This window comes from Leopardus geoffroyi, chromosome E2 (assembly GCF_018350155.1).
Source record: "Leopardus geoffroyi isolate Oge1 chromosome E2, O.geoffroyi_Oge1_pat1.0, whole genome shotgun sequence".
Taxonomy (NCBI): Eukaryota; Metazoa; Chordata; class Mammalia; order Carnivora; family Felidae; genus Leopardus; species Leopardus geoffroyi.
Genome location: NC_059335.1, coordinates 3,664,701 through 3,686,808, shown reverse-complemented (window position 1 = coordinate 3,686,808; position 22,108 = coordinate 3,664,701). Strand labels below are relative to the sequence as shown.

General features: G+C 46.6%; 2 protein-coding genes across 5 annotated transcripts; both read left to right on the top strand.

The window, feature by feature from the left end:
* Positions 1-3,952: 3,952 nt before the first annotated feature.
* On the top strand, positions 3,953-14,568 carry LOC123578585 (leukocyte immunoglobulin-like receptor subfamily A member 6). Of its 3 annotated transcripts, XM_045441516.1 has the most exons (9): positions 3,953-5,036; positions 5,573-6,012; positions 6,171-6,206; positions 6,395-6,679; positions 6,830-7,132; positions 7,357-7,653; positions 7,871-8,173; positions 13,605-13,655; positions 13,801-14,568. In XM_045441516.1, exons 2-9 carry the CDS (start codon positions 5,871-5,873, stop codon positions 13,944-13,946), a joined length of 1,563 nt encoding a protein of 520 aa, XP_045297472.1. In that variant the 5' UTR covers positions 3,953-5,036; positions 5,573-5,870; the 3' UTR covers positions 13,947-14,568. The 3 variants fall into 3 exon arrangements, with proteins under 3 accessions (XP_045297472.1, XP_045297473.1, XP_045297474.1); XM_045441517.1 differs by having other exon boundaries at positions 3,953-6,012; positions 13,608-13,655; XM_045441518.1 differs by lacking the exon at positions 6,171-6,206 and having other exon boundaries at positions 3,953-6,012.
* Positions 14,567-21,005, top strand: LOC123578591 (killer cell immunoglobulin-like receptor 2DL4). 2 transcript variants are annotated; one of them, XM_045441525.1, is made up of 5 exons: positions 14,567-14,673; positions 18,034-18,155; positions 18,353-18,385; positions 19,151-19,247; positions 20,694-21,005. In XM_045441525.1, exons 1-5 carry the CDS (start codon positions 14,633-14,635, stop codon positions 20,788-20,790), a joined length of 390 nt encoding a protein of 129 aa, XP_045297481.1. In that variant the 5' UTR covers positions 14,567-14,632; the 3' UTR covers positions 20,791-21,005. The 2 variants fall into 2 exon arrangements, with proteins under 2 accessions (XP_045297481.1, XP_045297480.1); XM_045441524.1 differs by lacking the exon at positions 20,694-21,005 and having other exon boundaries at positions 19,151-20,650.
* The last annotated feature ends 1,103 nt before the right edge of the window (positions 21,006-22,108 follow it).

Below are 22,108 nucleotides of genomic sequence, written 5' to 3'. Positions count from 1 at the left end.
GCGGTCCGTGAGTTCGAGCCCCGCGTCGGGCTCTGGGCTGATGGCTCAGAGCCTGGAGCCTGTTTCCGATTCTGTGTCTCCCTCTCTCTCTGCCCCTCCCCCGTTCATGCTCTGTCTCTCTCTGTCCCAAAAATAAATAAGCATTGAAAAAAAAAAAAAAAAAAAAAGAAGAAGAAAACCAAAGTGGGAGGCATCACAATCCCAGACTTTAGCCTCTACTACAAAGCTGTAATCATCAAGACAGTATGGTGTTGGCACAAAAACAGACCAATGGAATAGAATAGAGACCCCAGAATTGGACCCACAAATATATGGCCAACTAATCTTTGACACAGCAGGAAAGAGTATCCAATGGAAAAAAGACAGTCTCTCTAACAAATGGTGCTGGGAGAACTGGACAGCAACATGCAGAAGGTTGAAACTAGACCACTTTCTTACACCATTCACAAAAATAAACTCAAAATGGATGAAAGACCTGAATGTGAAACAGGAAACCATTAAAACCGTAGATGAGAAAGCAGGAAAAAACCTCTTTGACTTCAGCCGCAGCAATTTCTTACTCGACACATCTCCAAAGGCAAGGGAATTAAAAGCAAAAATGAACTATTGGGACAAAGTTCCCAATAAAAAGTTTCTGCACTGCAAAGGAAACAATCAACAAAACTAAAAGGCAACGGACAGAATGGGAAAAGATATTTGCCAATGACATATCAGATAAGGGGCTAGTATCCAAAATCTATAAGGAACTCACCAAACTTACACCTTAAAAAGAAAAAATCCAGTGAAGAAATGGACAGAAGGCATGAATAGACACTTTTCTAAAGAAGACATCCAGATGGCCAACAGACACATGAAAAGAAGCTCAACGTCACTCCTCATCAGGGAAATACAAATCAAAACCACACTGAGATAACACCTTACGCTGGTCAGAGTGGCTAAAATGAACAAATCAGGAGACCATAGATGTTGGCGAGGATGTGGAGAAACAGGAACCCTCTTCCACAGTTGGTGGGAATGCAAACTGGTGCAGCTGCTCTGGAAAACAGTGTGGTGGTTCCTCAAAAAATTAAAAATAGATCTACCCTATGACCCAGCAATAGCACTGCTAGGAATTTACCCAAGGGATATAGGAGTGCTGATGCATAGGGGCACTTCTACCCCAATGTTCATAGCAGCACTTTCAACAATAGCCAAATTATGGGAAGAGCCCAAATGCCCATCAACTGACAAATGGATAAAGATGTGGTTTATGTATACAATGGAATACTACTTGGCAATGAGAAAGAATGAAATCCGGCCATTTGCGGCAACGTGGATGGAACTGGGGGGTATTATGCTAAGTGAAATAAGTCAGGCAGAGAAAGATAGATAACGTATGTTTTCACTCATATGTGGATCCTGAGAAACTTAACAGAAGACCATGGTGGGGGGGGGGGGAAATGTTACAGAGAGGGAAGGAGGCAAACCATAAGAGACTCTTAAATACTGAGAACAAAGCGAGAGTTGATGGAGGGTGGGGGAGTGGGGAAAATGGGTGATGGGCATTGAGGAGGGCACCTGTTGGGATGAGCACTGGGTGTTGTATGGAAACCAACTTGACAATAAATTATATTTAATATATAAAAAAGAAAGTAGGGGTAGAAGGAACATACCTCAAGATCATAAAGGCCATATGCAAAAGACACGCAACTAATATCATCCTCAATGAGGAAAAACTGAGAAATTTCCCACTATGAACTCCACCACGAAATATCAAGACACAGATGTCATGGATATACTGTGCACAACAGCAGTCTCCTGTCTCCATCTCTGCAAAATTCCCAGCCAGTGACCCCTTGGATGGCTGCCCAATATCCTCCCCACTGCTCTCCTTCCAGAACTCACCATATCCACCAGACTCCCTGTTCCCCAAGTACTTCAGTCTGTGCATTGCATCTGACAAAGTGTCCTCAACATTGTTTTCCAATTTTATATTCTGCTCTTCATCTGTGTCTTCTCAATGATGGTAAAAATAGTTTGAGACTGTTCCTTCTAGTCTTTTTTTAAAAGTTAAATTCAAGTTAATTAACATACAGTGCCGTTTTGGTTTCAGGAGAGGAACCCAGTGATTCATCTCTTACATATGACACCCAGTGCTCATCCGAAAAGTGCCCTTCTTAATACCCATCACCCACTCAGCCCATTACCCCACCCACCTCCCCTCCAGCAACCTTCAGTTTGTTCTTGTTTTTTAACAGTCTCATGGTTTGCCTCCCTCTGTTTTTATCTTGTTTTTCCTTCCCTTTTGCCATGTTCATCTGTTGTCTTTTTAAAATTTCACATATGAGTGAAATTATTTGATATCTGTCTTTCTCGGACTGACATAATTCCCTTCGCGTAATGCTCTCTAGTTCCATCCACATTGTGGCAAATGGCAAGATTTAATTTTTTTTGTTCCCTGAGTAGTATTCCATTGAGTACATCTTTATCCATTCTTCTGTCGGTGGATATTTGGACTCTTTCCATACTTTGGCTATTGTTGATAGTACTGCTAGAAACATTGGGGTACATGTGCCCCTTTGAATCAGCATTTTTGTATCTTTTGATTAAATACCTATTAATGCAATTGCTGGGTTGTAGGGTAGTTCTATTTTTAATTTTTTGAGGAACCTCTACACTGTTCTCCAGAGTGGCCACACTGGTTTGCATTCCCACCAGCAGTGCACCAGGGTTCCCTTTTCTCCACATCCTCTACAACATTTGTTATTTCCTGAGTTGTTAATTTTAGGCATTCAGACAGGTGTGAGATGGTATCTCATTGTGGTTTTGATTTGTATTTTCTTGATGATGAGTGATGTTGAGCATCTTTTCATGTGTCTGTTGGCCATCTGGATGTCTTCTTTGGAGAAGTGTCTATTCATGTCTTCTGCCCATTTCTTCACTGGAGTATTTGTTTTTTGGGTGTTGAGTTTGAGAAGTTCTTTACAGATTTTGGATATGAGCCATTTATCCAGTATGTCATTTGAGAATTTCTTCTTCCATTCTGTCGGTTGCCTTTTAGTTTTGTTGATTGTTTGCTTTGCTGTGCAGAAGCTTTTTATATTGATGAGGTCTCAATAGTTCATTTTTGCTTTTATTTCCCTTGCCTCTGGAGAAATGTTCAATAAGAAGTGGCTGCATCCTAGGTCAAAGAAGTTGCTGTCTATTTTCTCCTGTAGAATTTTGATGGTTTCCTGTCTCACATTTAGGTCTTTCATCCATTTTCAATCGATTTTGGTGTATGGGGTAAGAAAAGGTCCAGGTTCATTCTTCTGTACATCGCTGTCCAGTTGTCCTAACACCATTTGCTGAAGAAACTGTCTTTTTCCATTGGATGTTCTTTCCTGCTTTGTCAAAATTAGTTGGCCATATACTTGTGGGTCCATTTCTGAGCTCTCCATTACATTCCATTGACCTATGTGTCTGTTTTTTTGTGCCAGTACCATACTGTCTTGATGATTACAGCTTTTTTTTTTTTTCAACGTTTATTTATTTTTGGGACAGAGAGAGACAGAGCATGAACAGGGGAGGGGCAGAGAGAGAGGGAGACACAGAATCGGAAACAGGCTCCAGGCTCTGAGCCATCAGCCCAGAGCCCGACACGGGGCTCGAACTCACGGACCGCGAGATCGTGACCTGGCTGAAGTTGGACGCCCAACCGACTGCGCCACCCAGGCGCCCCGATTACAGCTTTGTAATACATCTTGAAGTCCAGAATTGTGATGTCTCCAGGTTTGCTTTTCTTTTTCAACATTCCTTTGGCCATTCAGAGTCTCTTCTGTTTCCACACAAATTTTAGAACTCTTTATTCTAGCTCTGTGAAGAATGCTGGTATTATTTTGATAGGGTTGCATTAAATGAGTAGATTGCTTTGGGCAGTATGAACATTTTAACAATATTTGTTCTTCCAATCCATGAACATGGAATAATTTTCTATTTCCTTGTTTCCTCTTCAATTTTTTCATAAGCTTTCTATAGTTAAGCAAATAGATCTTTTTATCTCTTTGCTTAGGTTCATTTCTAGATATCTTAAGGGTTTTGGTGCAATTTCTAAATGGGATCAATTCCTTGATATCTCTTTTTGCTGCTTCATTATTGGTGTAAAGAAATGCAGCTGATTTCTGTAGATTGATTTTATATCCTGCACTTTGCAGATGACATGATAGTCTTCATGGAAAACCTGAAAGTCTCCACCAAAAACAGCTAGAGCTGATCCATAGGTTTTTACCTCCAACGTATTCACTAATGCATTTCTAAATTTATGTATCTTCTATAATATAATCTGTTATGGCTTCAAAACTTCAGTTTTCTTCTCTACTCTTTCAGATGTGTAACATGGATAACATAATGAGTTTCCTATATTCTTACTGTTCTATAATCTCAGCTATGATAAATGACTTATAGAGAGTCTGATGTCCATTCATATTGTACACTCACCTCCACACACCTATTTCCAGAGACAGTTGCTCCCAGGGCTGTCTTGAAGCTGTAAGGGGTGGATAGTCATGGAAACCTTGTCCTGTGGCCTCCACTCTCCCAACATAGTATCTGATGAGGGAAATTTGGGCACTGATGGCTCCCATGGGAACCACACATTCACACATGCACTGACACCCATGTGGGGCTCCAACGGAAGGAAGCACTTTACACACAGAGGGAACATGGCTCAGTGCTGACCTTGGGCTGGATCAGTGGGCAGAGACATGTCAGGTCCCACTCCACACATGGCGGAAGGTCATGAAGCTTCCACAGTCACCCAGAAAGCACATGCCCTTCCTGCCTGTGAACACCTGGCTGCCCCTCCTGGCCACACAGAGGCAGAAATCAAATTGGATGACCCCCAGCTGGATCCCAGGGACTGGTGGCCACTTGGCTTTGGCCTCTTTTTCTCTTGTGGTCCTGTCAATTCTAGAAACGTTTGTTTCCCCTTTCTTGCAGTTGACGGATGCCAGCTACGTCAGAAACATCATAAATAGCATTTCTCCACGTTAGAAGCAGATGCGTTCTCTAGAGAGGGTGTATCCCTGGTCCAACCTGACTGTGGGGCCCAACACCTGGTCCTCTCCTGTCCCAACCACACCCCTCTTATTCAGGTTGGGAAACTAACAATGATTGATTCTGCCATGTTCCGGGTACCCCTGACCCCACACCCATTGTGAGGAGTGGGGTTCAGGACAAAGTGCTACAGACCAGGTCCCTCTGCTAAGGTCACATGGGCAGCATGTGATGGAGTAATATTTACATTAGAATTAGCTTTGTCCCCCAGATCAGGGTGCTCACCCATGCATTGTCCCCTACATCTTGCATGCAGGGCCCCAGAATGGGAAGAAGGACTCTGCCCCAGACACAAGGGGCACTGAGAGGAGGGACTCATGGGCATGTTCCCAGGAAGTGGAGGTGGATGATGACACAGGAAAACAGAGAAGTCCACGAAGGCTGTGACAGAAAGAAAGCCCACACTCTAAGGCCAGGAGAGGGTTGTGTTTCCTTCCCTATTTCCCTGTATTTCTCCTCTGTGTGCATTGCCATGGTGACCTTGACCTGAATCATGCAGAAATGCCACAGGTATGTCTGCACTGACATGAGGCCACAGAAGATCTAGAACCCTTGTCACCTACAGCATCTCCGGAGCCTGGGAACCCCATGTGTGGTGGCACCCCCAGGATGTGGTGAGAATGACGGAGAACCCATAGGGGAGTCTCTGGGAGGGAAGGACGTGCCCTGGTCTCCTCACCTAGACAGGGCATCTCAGGAAAACTCGGGGTCCACTTACTACACCTTCATGGACACCAGAGCCACCCCCTGGGGACAGGCTGTTCTCCTTCCTGTGGGGCTGCTGACATGACAACCCCATGACCAGGCGGACCAGCCCCCAAGTGGCCACACCCTGTGCTTCTGTCTGTCCTCCAAGCACCAAGGTCCCTCCCTCTGCACAGCCGGGGCCAGAGGCAGGAGACGCCATGACCCCCACCCTCACAGCCCTGCTTCTTCTCGGTGAGATCTCAGCAGGGGAGGGGACGCCCTAGTCTGGGAGGGACCCGCAGTCACAGCCAGGCCCTGGGGTTTCAGAGACCCCAGGCACAGGAGGCTCATGGGGAGGAGGGGTTCTGCTCAGGATTTGGGGCCATCCTCTCACAGGAACTCTCTTCCAGGGCTGAGTGTGGGCCCCAGGACCCAAGGGCTGGCAGGTAAGTGTGTCCCTAGGGGTCCCTAGGAGCGTGTCCCTTCCTCACTGGTGACAGGGGTCACCCACCAGGCAGCCACAAATGGAGAACAGCAGTTCTGGGCGGATGGAGAGGGGACGTCTGGGGGATTGGGTCTGAGCTGAGAACTGGGGGTGGGGAAGGTCTTGTGATTTTGCCCTGTTTCCTTCCAGGGACCCTCCCCAAACCCACCATCTGGGCTGAGCCAGGCCTTGTGGTCCCCTGGGGGACACCTGTGACCATCTGCTGTCAGGGGACTCTGGAGTCCCAAGTGTTCCTTCTGGATGAAGAGGGAAGATTAGGGCTTCAGGATGTTCATTTCCCAAAGATGCCTGGGAACATGGCCAAGTTCTCCATCACACACATGACAGATAGACATGCAGGACGGTATCACTGTTCCTATCGGAGCCCCGCTGGCTTGTCAGAGCGCAGTGACCCCCTGGAGCTGGTGGTGACAGGTGTGAGCCCCCTCAGGGTCCCCGCCCCAGGCTCTGCCCTCAGGGAGGGGGTCTGCTCCCAGAGCGTCTCCCTCTCACAGTCCAGCCCTGGGGGCATTGTGGGGGGTGGAATCTGAGCCCCAGTTAACACGCCCCCTCCTCCTCTCCTAGGATTCCATGGCAAACCCCGTCTCTCAGCCCTGCCCAGCCCCGTCGTGACCTCAGGAGGGAAGGTGACCCTCCAGTGCACCTCACGGACGGGATTCCATAGGTTCGTCCTGATGAAGGAAGGAGAATCCAGACCCGCCTGGACCCTCGACTCCCAGCAACCCACCAGTGGACAGTTCCAGGCCCTGTTTCCTGTGGGCCCTGTGACCCCCAGCGCCAGGTGGACGTTCAGATGCCATGGCTATTTCAACAACACTCCCCAGTTGTGGTCACACCACAGTGACCCCCTAGAACTGCTGGTCTCAGGTGAGGGAGTCTGATTTTTGTTGCATCCGTGTTTTGACCACCAGACAGGTTATGGAGGCTCTGCTCCCAGGGGAGCCCCAGATCAGAGGGTGGGGGGAGGGGGACACGGGATCTCACAGGTCAGAGACACAGAATGTGAGAGACACTGAGACCTGGGGGTCAGGACAGGAGAAGAGAGGTTTGGGGAGAATCTGCTCCTCAACCCACGACTGGTTGTCTCCCAGGTATGTCCAGGAAGCCCTCCCTCCTGACCCAGCAGAGCCCTGTCGTGACCCCTGGACAGAGGCTGACCCTCCAGTGTCGCTCTGACGTCGGCTGTGACAGATTCGCTCTGTACAAGGAGGGGGCACGTGACCTTCCCCAGCACCTTAGCCTGCAGCCCCAGGCTGGGCTCTCGGGGGCCGACTTCCCCCTGGGCCCAGTGAGCGGCTCCCACGGGGGCCGGTACACATGCTATGGTGGACACAACCTCTCCTCCGAGTGGTCGGCCCCCAGTGACCCCCTGGACATCCTGGTCACAGGTGAGGGGACATGGGTTCAGCCAGGGCCCCAGACTCTGCACAGGCCCTGCTGGGGGTGTCCCAGGTGGTGGTGGCTGGGGTCAGGGGTGTGGGGTCCCCAGGGAGGGAGAGAGACAGAGAGACAGGGGATGGGGAAGGGGAGAGACTCAGAGGACAGACAGACAGACTCAGTTCAGAGCAAGGATGGACAGCCCCTCACCTGCCTTCCTCTCTCTAGGACAGCTCTCCTACACACCCTCCCTCTCGGTGCAGCCAGGACCCACGGTGGCCTCAGGAGAGAATGTGACCCTGCTGTGTCAGTCCTGGAGCTTTGTGGACACTTTCCTTCTGTCCAAGGAGGGGGCAGCCGACCCTCCCCTGCATCTTAGATCAAAGTACGGAGCTGGACATTACCAGGCCAAATTCTCCATGAGTCCTGTGACCTCAGCCCAGGGGGGGACCTACAGGTGCTACGGCTCATACAGCAACTTCCCCTACCTGTTGTCACACCCCAGTGATGCCCTGGAGCTCCTGGTCTCAGGTGAGGGAGTCTGATTTTTGTTCCGTCTGTGTTTTGACCACCAGACAGGTTATGGAGGCTCTGCTCCCAGGGGAGCCCCAGATCAGAGGGTGGGGGGAGGGGGACACGGGATCTCACAGGTCAGAGACACAGAATGTGAGAGACACTGAGACCTGGGGGCCAGGACAGGAGAAGAGAGGTTTGGGGAGAATCTGCTCCTCAACCCACGACTGGTTGTCTCCCAAGTGTGTCCAGGAAGCCTTCCCTCCTGACCCAGCAGAGCCCTTTCTTGACCCCTGGACAGAGGTTGACCCTCCAGTGTCACTCTGACGTCGGCTATGACAGATTCGCTCTGTACAAGGAGGGGGCACGTGACCTTCCTCAGGCCCTTAGCCTGCAGCCCCAGGCTGGGCTCTCAGGGGCCGACTTCCCCCTGGGCCCAGCGAGCAGCTCCCATGGGGGCCGGTACACATGCTATGGTGGACACATAGCGAATGGTCAGCCCCCAGTGACCCCTGGACATCCTGGTCACAGGTGAGGGAACACGGGTTCAGTCAGGGCCCCAGACTCTGCACAGGCCCTGCTGGGGGTGTCCCAGGTGTTAGTGTCTGGGATCAGGGGTGTGGGGTCCCCAGGGAGGGAGAGAGACAGGGGATGGGGAAGGGGAGAGACTCAGAGGACAGACAGACAGACAGTCAGAGCAAGGATGGACAGCCCCTCACCCACCTTCCTCTCTCCAGGACAGCTCCCCTCCACACCTTCCCTCTCAGTGCAGCCAGGACCCATGGTGGCCTCAGGAGAGAATGTGACCCTGCTGTGTCAGTCCTGGAGCTCTGTGGACACTTTCCTTCTGTCCAAGGAGGGGGCAGCCAATCCCCCCCTGCGTCTTAGATCAGAGTACTGAAATGGGCATTACCAGGCCAAATTCTCCATAAATCCTGTGACCTCAGCCCGGGGGAGACCTACAGGTGCTACGGCTCATACAGCACTTCCCCCCACCTGTTGTCACACCCCAGTGACCCTGGAGCTCCAGGTCTCAGGTGAGGGGTCCCCAACCCTGTCCTTACTGACTCCATCAGCTCAGGGCCCAACCCTCAGGAAAACCTGACAGTGACAAATAAAGGGTTCAGGGGACTCCGTAGAGTAGGGTCCAGCCCAGGAGAGGTTGGAAAGAGCAGGGATCTCCACCCAGTCTCCCCCATCCTTCAGTCTCAGCAGAGATGAGAGGTAGGGTGTGGGTGAGGGGTGGGTGAAGGATCCTGAGTAGACAGAGGCCTCCTACTCTCTTCCTGATGCCTCCATATCAGAATCTGAACTGTGGTGTCAGGCCCCACGGACTCTCCCCTAGAGGGAAGTCTCTATACCTGTGGGCTCTGCTCTGCTGCCCCCTATGCTTACCTGGGGGCCTCACTGCCACTGGGTGCACACCTGATACCAGGTTCAAAGCTTTTCAACCTTATTCGTAAAAATGGTGTCAATTCATAGCTTGTTTTAAGAATTGGTTAACTACTTTAATACCACAAAGTAAGTTGTCTGAATAATAGTTAAGTATGCCTAAGGAAGCTATTGGTTTGGGCATATTTTTATGTGCCGTTAACTCACTATGCACTCTCTGACTTCCCATTGCTGTTTTTTTTTTCCTAATTAATTTATTTATTGGGGCACCTGGGTGGCTCAATCAGTTGAGCATCCAAATTCAACACAGGTCATGATCTCGTGGTTCGTGGGTGTGAGCCCCACATTGGGCTCTGTGCTGATGGCTCAGAGCCTGGAACGTGCTCTGGATTCTGTCTCTCCCCCTCTCTCTGCCCCTCCCCTGCTTGCACTCTGTCTCTCCTTCTCTCTCAAAAATAAATAAACATTAAAAATATTTTTTAATTCAAGTTAGTTAACACACTATGTAGTATTGGCTTCAGTAGCAGAACCCAGTGATGTATCACTTAAAATCATTCTCTATTTTTATCTTATTTTCCTTCCCTTCCCCTATGTTCATCTGTTGTCTGTCTTAAGTTTCACATGTGAGTGAAATTATATGATATTTGTTTTTCTCTGACTGACTTATTTAGCCTTAGCATAATACACTCTAGCTCCATCCACATTGTTGCAAATGACAAGATTTTATTCTTTTCCATCGCAGAATAGTATTCCGTGTGTGTGTGTGTGTGTGTGTGTGTGTGTATGTATCCTACACACACACATACACACCACATCTTCTTCATCCATTCATCAGAAAATGGACATTGGGCTTTTTGCATAATTTGGCTATTGTTGATAGTGCTGCTATAAACCTTGGAGTGCATGTGCCCCTTTGAATCAACATTTTTCTATTCTTTGGATAGCACCTACAATTACAATTTCTGGGTCTAACATACTTCTATTTTTAGTTTTTTGAGGACCCTCCATACTGTTTTCCAGAGTGGGTACAACAGTTTGCATTCCCACCAGCAGTGTAAAGAGTTCCCCCTTCTCCCCGTCCTGGCCAACATCTGTTGTTTCCTGAGGTGTTAACATTAGCAATTCTGACAGGTGTGAGGTGGTTATCATTCTGGTTTTGATTTATATTTCTCTGAAATGAGAGATGTTGAGGATCTTTTCATGTGTCTGTTAGCCATCTGGATGTCTTCTTTGGAAAATTGCCTATTCATGGTTTCTGCCCATTTCTTCACTGGATTATTTGGTTTCGTGGGATTGAGGGTGATGCGTTCTTTATAGATTTTAGATACTATTCTTTATCTGATATATCATTTAAAAATACTTCTCCCAGTCCATTGGTTGCCTTTTAGTTTTGTTGACTGTTTCCTTCATTGTGCCGAAGCTTTTCATCTTGATGAGGTCCTTACAGTTCATTTTTGTTTTCGTTTCCCTTGCCTCCAGACATGTCTAGTAAGAAGTTGCTGTGGCGAAGGTCAAAGAGGCTACTTCCTGTGTTTTCCTCTGGGATTTTGATGGTTTCCTGTCTTATCTTTAGGTCTTTTATTCATTTTTTTTTAATTTTTTTTCAACGTTTATTTATTTTTGGGACAGAGAGAGACAGAGCATGAACGGGGGAGGGGCAGAGAGAGAGGGAGACACAGAACCGGAAACAGGCTCCAGGCTCCGAGCCATCAGCCCAGAGCCTGACGCGGGGCTCGAACTCACGGACCGCGAGATCGTGACCTGGCTGAAGTCGGACGCTCAACCGACTGTGCCACCCAGGCGCCCCAGGTCTTTTATTCATTTTGAATTTATTTATCTGTATGGTGTAAGAAAGTGGTCCAGTTTCATTCTTCTGCATGTAGCTGTCCAGTTTTCCCAGCACCATTTGCTGAAAAGACTGTCTCTTTTGCATTAGATACTCTTTCCTATATTGTTGAAGATTAGTTGGCCATAAATGTGTCAGTCCATTACTGGGTTCAACTGATCTATGTGTCTGTCTCTGTGCCAGTACCATACTGTCTTGTTGATTATAGCTTTGTAGTACAGCTAGAAGTCCAGAATTGTGATGCCTCCTGCTTTGGTTTCTTTTTCAACATCACTTTCAGTATGTGGGGTCTGTAATTTTTGTCTCTTTTTTTTTTTTTGCTATTTTTATTTTCATATTAAAATGAGGTAATAGCTTTTCATGATTTCCTTGTCTTTGTGTTCACTCGCTATTATAATTCCACTGAACTTCTCTGTTCCTTGAAGTTGAAAACCATACATAGGGACTTCCTCAGTTTGACCTTGTGAGATAGTGGGAGCAAAGTTTGTCTTTGACAATGTAAATAAAATGATTAGCTATCCTTACTGGAAACATCACCAGATTTCTAGAGTTTGTCCCAAAACACCAAGATGATGATGGAGCCTCCCATTATGGGCATGCGTCCCTGAATTGTCTCCACTCACCAAGCCCGAGACCAAGTGTTCCTGTCGTCTTCCTGCCCCCAGGCCACGGACATGACTGAAGTTCTGTTGAGGAACAGACAGACCACACCTCTCTGTCTCTCCCTTTCTCTAGACAGGAAGATCTATATATCCATACAAATACACGTGATTATGTATTCATATATCTATAATATTTCTGTTAATATAAATATATATGGTTATATATGTATATACAAATGATCTATGAATATAACACACACACATATCTATATATCTATATCTATATCTATATCTATCTATCTATCTATCTATATATCTATCTATATAGATAGATAGATAGATAGATACAGATATTCATCTTCATGGCCATGCTCTTCATTCAATAGCTTTTCACAATAGGATCTCCCTGCCTAGACCCACACACAAGCAAGGAATAATGGTGTTTATGTGACCCAGTAAATGAACATCACCTTTAAGAAATACATACTAATGTGTTTAAAAAATTTTTTTTTCAACGTTTATTTATTTTTTGGGACAGAGAGAGACAGAGCATGAACGGGGGAGGGGCAGAGAGAGAGGGAGACACAGAATCGGTAACAGGCTCCAGGCTCTGAGCCATCAACCCAGAGCCCGACGCGGGGCTCGAACTCACGGACCGCGAGATCGTGACCTGGCTGAAGTCGGACGCTTAACCGACTGCACCACCCAGGCGCCCCCATACTAATGTGTTTTGTATAGATGTGTGCACCTATCTATGTGTATATCTATCAACCGGTGTGGACATTTCTTTTTTTTAATTTTTTTTTTAATTTTTTTTTCAACGTTTATTCATTTTTGGGACAGAGAGAGACAGAGCATGAACGGGGGAGGGGCAGAGAGAGAGGGAGACACAGAATCGGAAACAGGCTCCAGGCTCTGAGCCATCAGCCCAGAGCCTGATGCGGGGCTCGAACTCATGGACCACGAGATCGTGACCTGGCTGAAGTCGGATGCCTAACCGACTGCGCCACCCAGGTGCCCCGGGCATTTCTAATTATATGAAAAATGAATTAATGGAAGCACATGAGGATGTAAAGTTCCAGGTACAGATTAAAATGCAGTCCAGAAAGATGGGAGCTGGCTGAGATGGAGGGAAGGAGACCCTGCCCCGGAATATCCGGTCCCTCTGTGCTCCTAACCTTCAGGAGCCCCTGATACCAACCCCTCATCCATGGATGCTGGATCCTTGGCTGTTGAATAAATGGGAACTCTCAGCCATGGGGACATGAGCACATGGGGTTTTGTATCCCAGACTGAACAGGGGACATATAAGGACACAATTATTTCTGTGTTGGGAGGATATTTTTCTCCCCAACCCTGAGCTCCTAGGGCACAGGTAGCATCTACTCCAGAGTGACTCATAAGCAAAGTCTGAATTCAAAGAAGACATGGAGATGGAAGAAATCCAATGAGTATGCCAAAGGAAACCCCATTACTGCAGAGAAGGGGTTGTTCAGGAACTGTATAAAAACTATGTAATGAGGAAATGAGGGATATAGAACACAGAGTCAGAAGACAGGCTGGACAGTGGTCTCAGGCTCCTGAGCATCTGCTTCTATTTTCCCCACAGTAGCAGCTGACACCATCAGCCCACCCCAAAACAAGTCAGACCCCAACATTGGTGAGTAGAAGAAAATCTCAGTTTTGGGACTGGCATGGAGGGTAAAGTCCTATCAAGGGGAGGTGGGTGACTTTGGTGGGCATCCAGGATCCGGGGTGATTTGGCTCTCCCCTGACCTCTGTAACCTCTTGGTCTTCATTCCTAGCCTCCAACCCCAAAGATTACACGCTGGAGAATCTCATCCGCATGGGTGTGGCAGGCTTGGTCCTGGTGGTCCTCGGGATTCTGCTATTTCAGCCTCGACACAGCCACAGAAGAACCCCAGATGCAACCAGGAGACAAACACAATGAGAAAATGGAGGCAACCCACCATTCTGTGTGGCAGAGCACTGGGAATGAACCTAATGGTCCAGGGGGTTCTGGAAGAAAATCTGCAGCTTTGCCAGCAGAACTGTCTGCTGAGAAACTGTCTGGGCTGTTGCCTGGCCAGGACTCTTCATCCATGAACTGTGGTACTTTCCCTCCTGCCATTGATGGATTCCCTTCACTGCCACCCTGTCTTTTTTCATCCCTGTGACAGGAGGGTACATCTCACACTGGTTTAGGTTCATACCTTCCTACAGTGTCATGTTCTGGTCCACTTTACTGGGATACATTTTCCTTTATTTTCAGTTTTCACATTCCCTAATGTGTGCTGTCTACTTCCATTCCTTCAGCACCAAACAAAATATTTGTTTTAATAAGTGAATAAGTGGGTGAAAATCAGATCCACTTTGTGACAGAGAAATCCAAAACCAATGCCTTAACTCCCTCTGGACTCATAAAGCTCTTTGCTCCTCATCCAATGATTCCTGGGGTATTTTCCAGAAATACCCGTAGTTGGACTGAGCACAGGGTTGTCTGAAGTGACAGCCTGGTGTTGTGCCGCTACACTGGTTCACGAAATAATCATTTTTTAGAAAGCTGCTTCCCACAGCGTTTGCCCATTTCTTCGGTGTAAACACGCCCTTCATGGCCAACATCAAGATGTCATGTGAATGCACTGTGTGCCCAGCATGGACACAGTCATCTTTCACAGGTGAGTGTGATCCAGCTGTGGGACACCTCACTGGTAACCCCAGCATGTACGTATGCTTCCTTCTGTTTGTAAAATCCTTGGATGTACTACCTCAGTGTAATGCCACAGTTTCAGTGAATTGTAATCTCCATTGCTAGTACATTCACATGAGAGGCAAGAGAACACAACCGCAAAATTGATTGTTGGAGAAAATACCGTGTACTTAGAATTCCAATACATTACTGGTAGGAGTATAAATTGTTCCATTCAATTTGGGGAGTAGATCAGATTCACCTGGTCAAAGGAAGAGACACAGCTCTGTCCCACGACTCTATGCCCTAGAGGAAATCGTGTGCATATGCATGCTGATATATGCATGAGAATATTGACAAGGGTGTCATTTAGTGTAGATAAAACCATACAAACAAATCAACAGTTTCAAACACCACATTAAATCAATGAAAGAAAACATCAAGAAGCCTGTATGTAGGATTATTCCATCACATACTTAATGTCAAGAAGAGACCACAGTTATTATTTAAGCAGGCATGACTAACTTCAGCCCTATAAAGAATGGAAGGAAAAGCTTCCTATGAAATCCATTATGGTGGTAACCATATAAATGCCTGAGCTTCATATAGGTCTGTCCTTAAGAGTCTGCCTGTTCCACCTCACTACCTCCCCCTCTGACCTATCCAAGCACTTTCCTGAGCAGCTGGCTCAGCTGAACCATCACTCCCAGCTCATTTGTGGACTGTCTTTCCCTCAGTCTCAGTAATTTTAGGGCAGGCAGCTGTGTTCAGGGATGCTGGCATATGGGGACAGGGTCTCTGCACTCCATTCCCAGCAGAAACTTACTGGAGGCTTGACCTTGAAAACAGAGGCAGATTCCCTCAGCCTTAGTGTTGTCATGAAAAGTGGAAATGATATTTTGGTGGTGGAGAGTTTCTGACACAAGGAAATCTCCGATGACAGGCTTTTGAAATAATTTGTGCTCCACAGACAGTAGTCCTTCCTTTATTGACCTTCCTTGTGGAGAAGAGAAAAAAATTAGGGCCCCTTGAAGACAGGCTCCCATTCCTTCCTGGGCTTTCCTTGCAGCAGGGTCCCAGATGTGCTGGTCCCTTTCTATGGCAGTGATCATGTGACCCTCCACACCTATGGAAAGAGGGGTGCTCTGAGCGCCAGAATAACCAGGTTCTCTGAGGTCCCAGAACAAGACAGTAGACCCCAATCAATAACTGTGGGCATTGTAAATGCTGTGAACAAAACAGCTCTGGGAGACTGTAGAGTCCACTTAGGAAGTTTTAGTGACACAGCAGAACAGAAAGACTGAGAATAGTCTTATAAGAAAGGAAGGACAATATCGTCATCAAATTTAGTTGCTTTGATTCAGTGAGCCACAATAGTTGGAAACAAGGATTATCAGAAAATTTTTGGATGATATCTATGTTTCTGAAAAAGGAAGAGTTCAGCAGGCTGATGAACAATATCTAAGTTGTCCAGCTACAGAAACAGCAAGATACCAGATTATTTTTCAGACTTTTTTTGTGATATTTTAAAGATTCAATAAAAGCTGTACTGATGAGAGGAAAAAAAGAAAATAATTTCATTTACAATGACATAAAAATAATAAAATAGTTGGGAATAAATTTAACCCAAAAGGTGAAAGAGCTGTACTCTGGAAACTGTGAGACTTTGATGAAAAAAAAAATGAAGATGAAAACACATGGAAAGATATCCCATGTTCATGGACTGGAAGAATATTATTGTTCAGATACCTATATATCACCCATATTACCCAGATGTCCATGTTAGCCAGATGTCTATAATAATGAGAATGGATAAATACATGTTGATATATTTATGCAAGAAATCTTATATTGCAATCCAATGAAATAGAGCTAAAAAAATCATTATGTGTATATCATAGCAATATAAGCTGAAGTACAAAAAAGATAGATGCAAAGCCGGTAATTTAAAAAATTTGAAAGAATTATGTATTTGGGTGCATATATGTATGTATGTGTGTGAAAATATATATGTTTACATTTATTACAATTACATATTTTACAAAGAGAGATAAGTGCCTTAAAACCATATTCACAATTACATATTTTACAAGGAGAGGTAAGTGCCTTAAAACTGTATTTCCAACAAATATCAAGATATGAAGTTAAAGGAGGAGATGGGATAAGGGAATATATGTAGATGGATTAGGTTATGTGGTCATTGCAACCTTCTTGTTTTAAGTTGGAGAGTGTTGCTGTTTTGGGTTTTGATCATAAAATGTTTTAGGGTGAGTTTTTTGACATTCTTAATTGGCTATTAGAAAGTGAATTTCTTATAGCATCATGTTAATGGATATTTATATATTTATATAAAATTTACAGAGAGGTATGATAGATGAATCTCTGAGTTTGGATTTCTGGGTCATAAGATGAATTTCAGATAAAACCATAAGATCCAGAATTTACATGCATTATTCTTTGCTAATAAAGTGAAACTCTATGACTCTAAATAACTGCAGGGGCGCCTGGGTGGCTCAGTCGGTTAAGCGTCCGACTTCGGCTCAGGTCATGATCTCACGGTCCATGAGTTCAAGCCCCGCGTCGGGCTCTGTGCTGATGGCTCAGAGCCTGGAGCCTGTTTCGGATTCTGTGTCTCCCTCTCTCTCTGACCCTCCCCCGTTCATGCTTTGTCTCTCTCTGTCTCAAAAATAAATAAACGTTAAAAAAATTTTTTTATAAATAAATAAATAACTGCATATTCCTTCTACAGGGAAATTAAATAATTTTTGACAAGTATTAGCTCAATACTAAAAATATCAGCTTAGAACATCATTTTGATTTATACAATGTAATTCTTTTTAAAATTTTTTTAAATTTTAATGTTTATTTATTTTTGAGACAGATTGAGAGACAGAGTGCAAGCAGGGGAGGGACAGACAGAGGGAGACACAGAATCTGAAGCAGGTTCCAGGCTCTGAGCTGTCAGCACAGAGCCCAACGCGGAGCTAGAACTCACGAACCGTGAGATCAGGACCTGAGCCAAAGTCGGACACTTAACCGACTGAGCCACCCAGGGGCCCTAATTCTTTTTATGATAGTATCTACTACAAATGTTGCACATTACATATGAAGGTTTTGCAGCTTAGACTTTTTAAAAAAGCTATCATTTCGTCATTCTGAGTATGAGGGATTGTGTCTGTGTTTCAAGTCTGACCACAATAAATGATGCGACACAACAGCTCTGAACGATTTCCAGGAAGCCTGGCTTTACCCTAAGCTGAACCACCCCACCCCATCACACCCCCCCCGCCCTGCACCACCCATTGGCAAAGCAAAAAGAGCCTGTATGCATCACCTTTCCTTATTGCAGTCAACTTATAAACATGAGCTGGGCCCATTTCATGGCATCCTGTGTACTTTTCAACTTTGCTGGGTCACTGCTCAGCAGAAGCAGCGCCATACCACGCATAGTCATCAGCCTGGCATGTCTTGGTGAGTCCTGGAAGGGGAGGAAGGGAGGGGACGCTATGGTGGAAATATTGGCCTGGAAGGCTGGGCATCCCCACAGCAGACTGCTCCCTTGGAGGCAAGGTGGACCTTGATGGTAAGGCTCAGGCCAGGCAGGGGAAAGAGTGGGAGGCCAAGTCTTCTATGGAGATGGACCACCTATCATGAGTCTTTCTTTCCAGAGTTCTTCATCCAAAGGATCTGGGCACAAGTGGGTGAGTCTTTTCCTCCAAAACTTGGGTTGCCATGCACTCAGGATAAGAGTATCCCTATAACAGGAGGGCAGATGGCACAGGAGGCTGGGTGATGGGTTGACTGCAGGAGGCCTTATGGGAGAATCTCTTGTGAAATAGAAAGTGGGGGCCCAGGGAAATCTTAGTCTTAGTCCTGGTCCAGAGACCCTCTCCTTGGCTGAGCCATGCTCTAAAGCCATCTGGAAGACACTGCTGCTCAGAGCTGAGATGTCTGGGAGAAGCCATCTGTAGAACAGGGGATGCAAAAGGTGACAGGAACAACAGGATGTCTGAGGACAAGACAGCCACTAAAGCTCCTCAGCACGCCCATGAGAGTAGGAGCCCCATGCTGCTGCTGACATTGTTCCATGGCAGAGGTACAAAATCCACATGCCAGAACCCCTGGAATTCCAGCATGTTCTGACATGGCTTTGTCGTGTAACATGCCTCATGTGTTTGCTGACGTGGCATTCACATAGGTCATTACTCTCCTCTTCAGTGTCTGCTTTGTCTTCTTTTATGTAACAAACTTCACACTATCCACACCTACTAAGAGCCCACTATTCAGTGCCCACTCAGAATTCTCGGTCAACAGGTTACTTGTAAGAGATGCCATGTCTCTGTGGTGTGGGGTCTTTGTGTGGCATGGGCACCCTTGGATTGGAAAGGAGCCTTAGAGACATGGAAGGAGGGGGAGCCTCTGAGCTTAGGGAGAGGAGACCAATACTGTGCTTCCTTCTCCCCCAGGTGGTCCTCCTGTGCTGTGCTCCTCCCTGTCTGCCTGGCCAAGCCCAGTGGTTCCTCAAGGACAATGTGTGACTCTTCAGTGTCACTCTCATTGCAGGTTTGGCATGTTCAGACTGTACAAGGTCACTGATGCCCTCATTCCTGAACTCTACAGCATAATGTTGCAGGACAGCTTCCTCGCTGGCCCTGTAACCCCAGCACATGCAGGAACTTACAGATGTTGTGGATCCTACCTTGGCTGCTCCTCTGTGTGGTCACCACCCAGTGACCCCCTGTTGATTGTGGTCACAGGTCAGAGAGTGCTTCTCTAGAGGAACTATTTCCTGACCTGATCTTCCTAATCTCAGAGTTTCCTGGTGGGAGTGTCAGTCAGGTCCAATTATAACAATAGGAGCTGCTCCAAGGGCATTTAATGTATGTGGGCAGAATAATGGCCCCCAATGATGTCTACACCATAATACTCCAAATCTATGAATAGTCCAAGGCCAATTAAGGTTGAATATGGAACGAAGGTCATTAAGCAGATGACCTGGAGATGGAGAGATTATCCTGGATTATCCAGACGGACTTACTGTAATTATAAGGGTAGAAGGAAGCAGGAGAATGAGCTTCAGAGTCATGCAGCATGAAGAAGACTCCACCAGCCATTGCTAGCTCTGATGTTGGAGGAAGGGGTCATAAGACAAGGAATACAGGCAGCTCCTAGGAGCTGGAAAAGACACAGGAGCAGATTCTCCCCTTGAGCCTTCAGAAGGAAACAGTCCTGTCCACGCTGTCCTTGATCCCAGCCCATAAGACCCATGTTGGACTTCTGACATCCAGAACTATAAGACAACAGATTGGTGCTCTTTTGAGCCATTATGTTTGTAGCAATTTATTACAGCAACAACAGGTAACCAATAAAGATACCTAGGTGAGGAACAAATTAGGAAGCCAAACAGGGAAAGTGAAGCTACTCCCTGCGATAGGTAAGGGCAGGATGTTGATGCCACCACTAGACTGCAGTGACATAATGGGGGGAGCGTTCCCAAAGCCAGACTCAGGGGTGCCCTGTGGAAGCTGGGGCCTTGGAGAAGTCACAGACATGGCAGAAGATGTGCCCATCCCCACTAGGCACAGGCTTGGTAGGCACTGGGAGTTACTATGGTACCTGCTTTACTGCTTAATTCCTGTCTCCTACCAGAGATTCCAACTCATCAAACAGAGCAGGAACTGGTCTGATAAAAGAGCCTGGAAATGCGGCCTGCAGTGTCATTCTCCCACCCCCACCATACAAAGCAGAAAAGGGGTCTGTGGGAAACAGGGGCAACAGTTAATGTGTCAAGGATGAGAACAGTGGTAATGGAATCTGGTGCTGTTTCTTCTGATGGAGAAACAGAGCAAAGGAGGGGCAGAGACAGAGGGGGACATGCAGAGGAAAGACACAGAGACACAAAGAAGGAGGTGAAAGACAGACACAGGGGCACCCTCACTCATTTAGGGTCCCAGGGAATGGGGTGAGGCAGGGTCGCTCTTTGTAAACTTACAATGTCCATGTTCTTAGGAATCTACAGAAAACCTTCCCTCTCAGCTCAGCCAGGTCCCCTGGTGAAATCAGAAGGGAACATGACCTTGCATTGTCGTTCAGAGATCCAGTTTGAAAGCTTCGTTCTTCACAGTGAGGAGCTATCCAAGGCCCCTTGGCACCTTCCTGGGCAGCCCCATCGTGAGGGTTCCCATGCTAACTTCATCATGGGTCTGTGACAGCTGCCCATGCAGGGACCTACAGATGCTTCGGTTTTCTGAATCACTCCTTCTATGAGTGGTCTACCCCCAGCGACCTCCTGGACATCATGATCACAGGTGAGAATGTCCTGCTCCCATCCTCTTTGGGATACAGACAGGGTGTTCTAAGACTTGGAAGCCCCGGGTGGTGATGAGGGACACTCACATGGGTTTTTATGCAGAGAGATAGCCTTGGCAAGAGCTACACCTAGAGAGACAATGACAGAAGGGTGACAGTACAAACCATTAGTTATAACATAAAGGACAGATAAGGGGCAGAAATAGGGAGTCAGTAGTGGAGACAAAGAGTGAAGGAAGGGACACAGATGGGTACATTCACATCAGAGACAGGTGCCCTTCCACTCTGACTTTGTTCAGAAATCTGGGACAGTTTAGAACGTGGTTTCCAGTTAATCTCCACACCCTCTTCTCTACCAGGAGAACCTAAAGACACACCACGTATATGACCAAGTTTTGAGGCCAGGTTGGCCTTTCTCAGGCTGATTCCCCATGGGCCCTGGGTCCTCTCCTCATGTGGCACCCACAGGTGTGGTATTCCCTCCTACATGACTTCATCCCATGTAGTTGAACCACAATGTGACCCTGGATACTATGGTCCCAGGTGGAGGAGACAGTCACTAGCTCCTATATGTGGTATGTTTTATGGGTTCCCAAAGCTGTTTCTTGGGCCAATGTTCAAGGTTGCTCAAGATGCTACAGGATTACTGAGGTCAAAGCCCACAGAAAGATGCAATCAGAGAGAAAGCAGAGTCAATGTACATCAATGGCCATATAAAGTCTTTCATGTAAAGAGACACAGAAATGCAATGTGTACATGTGCACACACACACACACACACAGAATGGAGGGGAGACAGAGAGAGACAGACAGATTGATAGACAGACACTGGTTCAGTGACACATAAAACAGAAGAAAGAAAAAGGGATAGAGAAGTAGACATAAAGATGGAGGGGACAGATAAAAGCCCTAAAAGACAGAGACCTGAGCGGGAGCACAAAGATAGAGAAAGACGATAATGTGGGGTAGATAACAGAGATCCCAAAAGAGAACTAGGGATATAGAAGCAGAGAAAGTCACCAAGATGGTGGTAATAGAGACAGACAGGTAGATAGATGATAAATAGATAGATAGATAGATAGATGATAGATAGATAGATAATAGATAATAAACAGA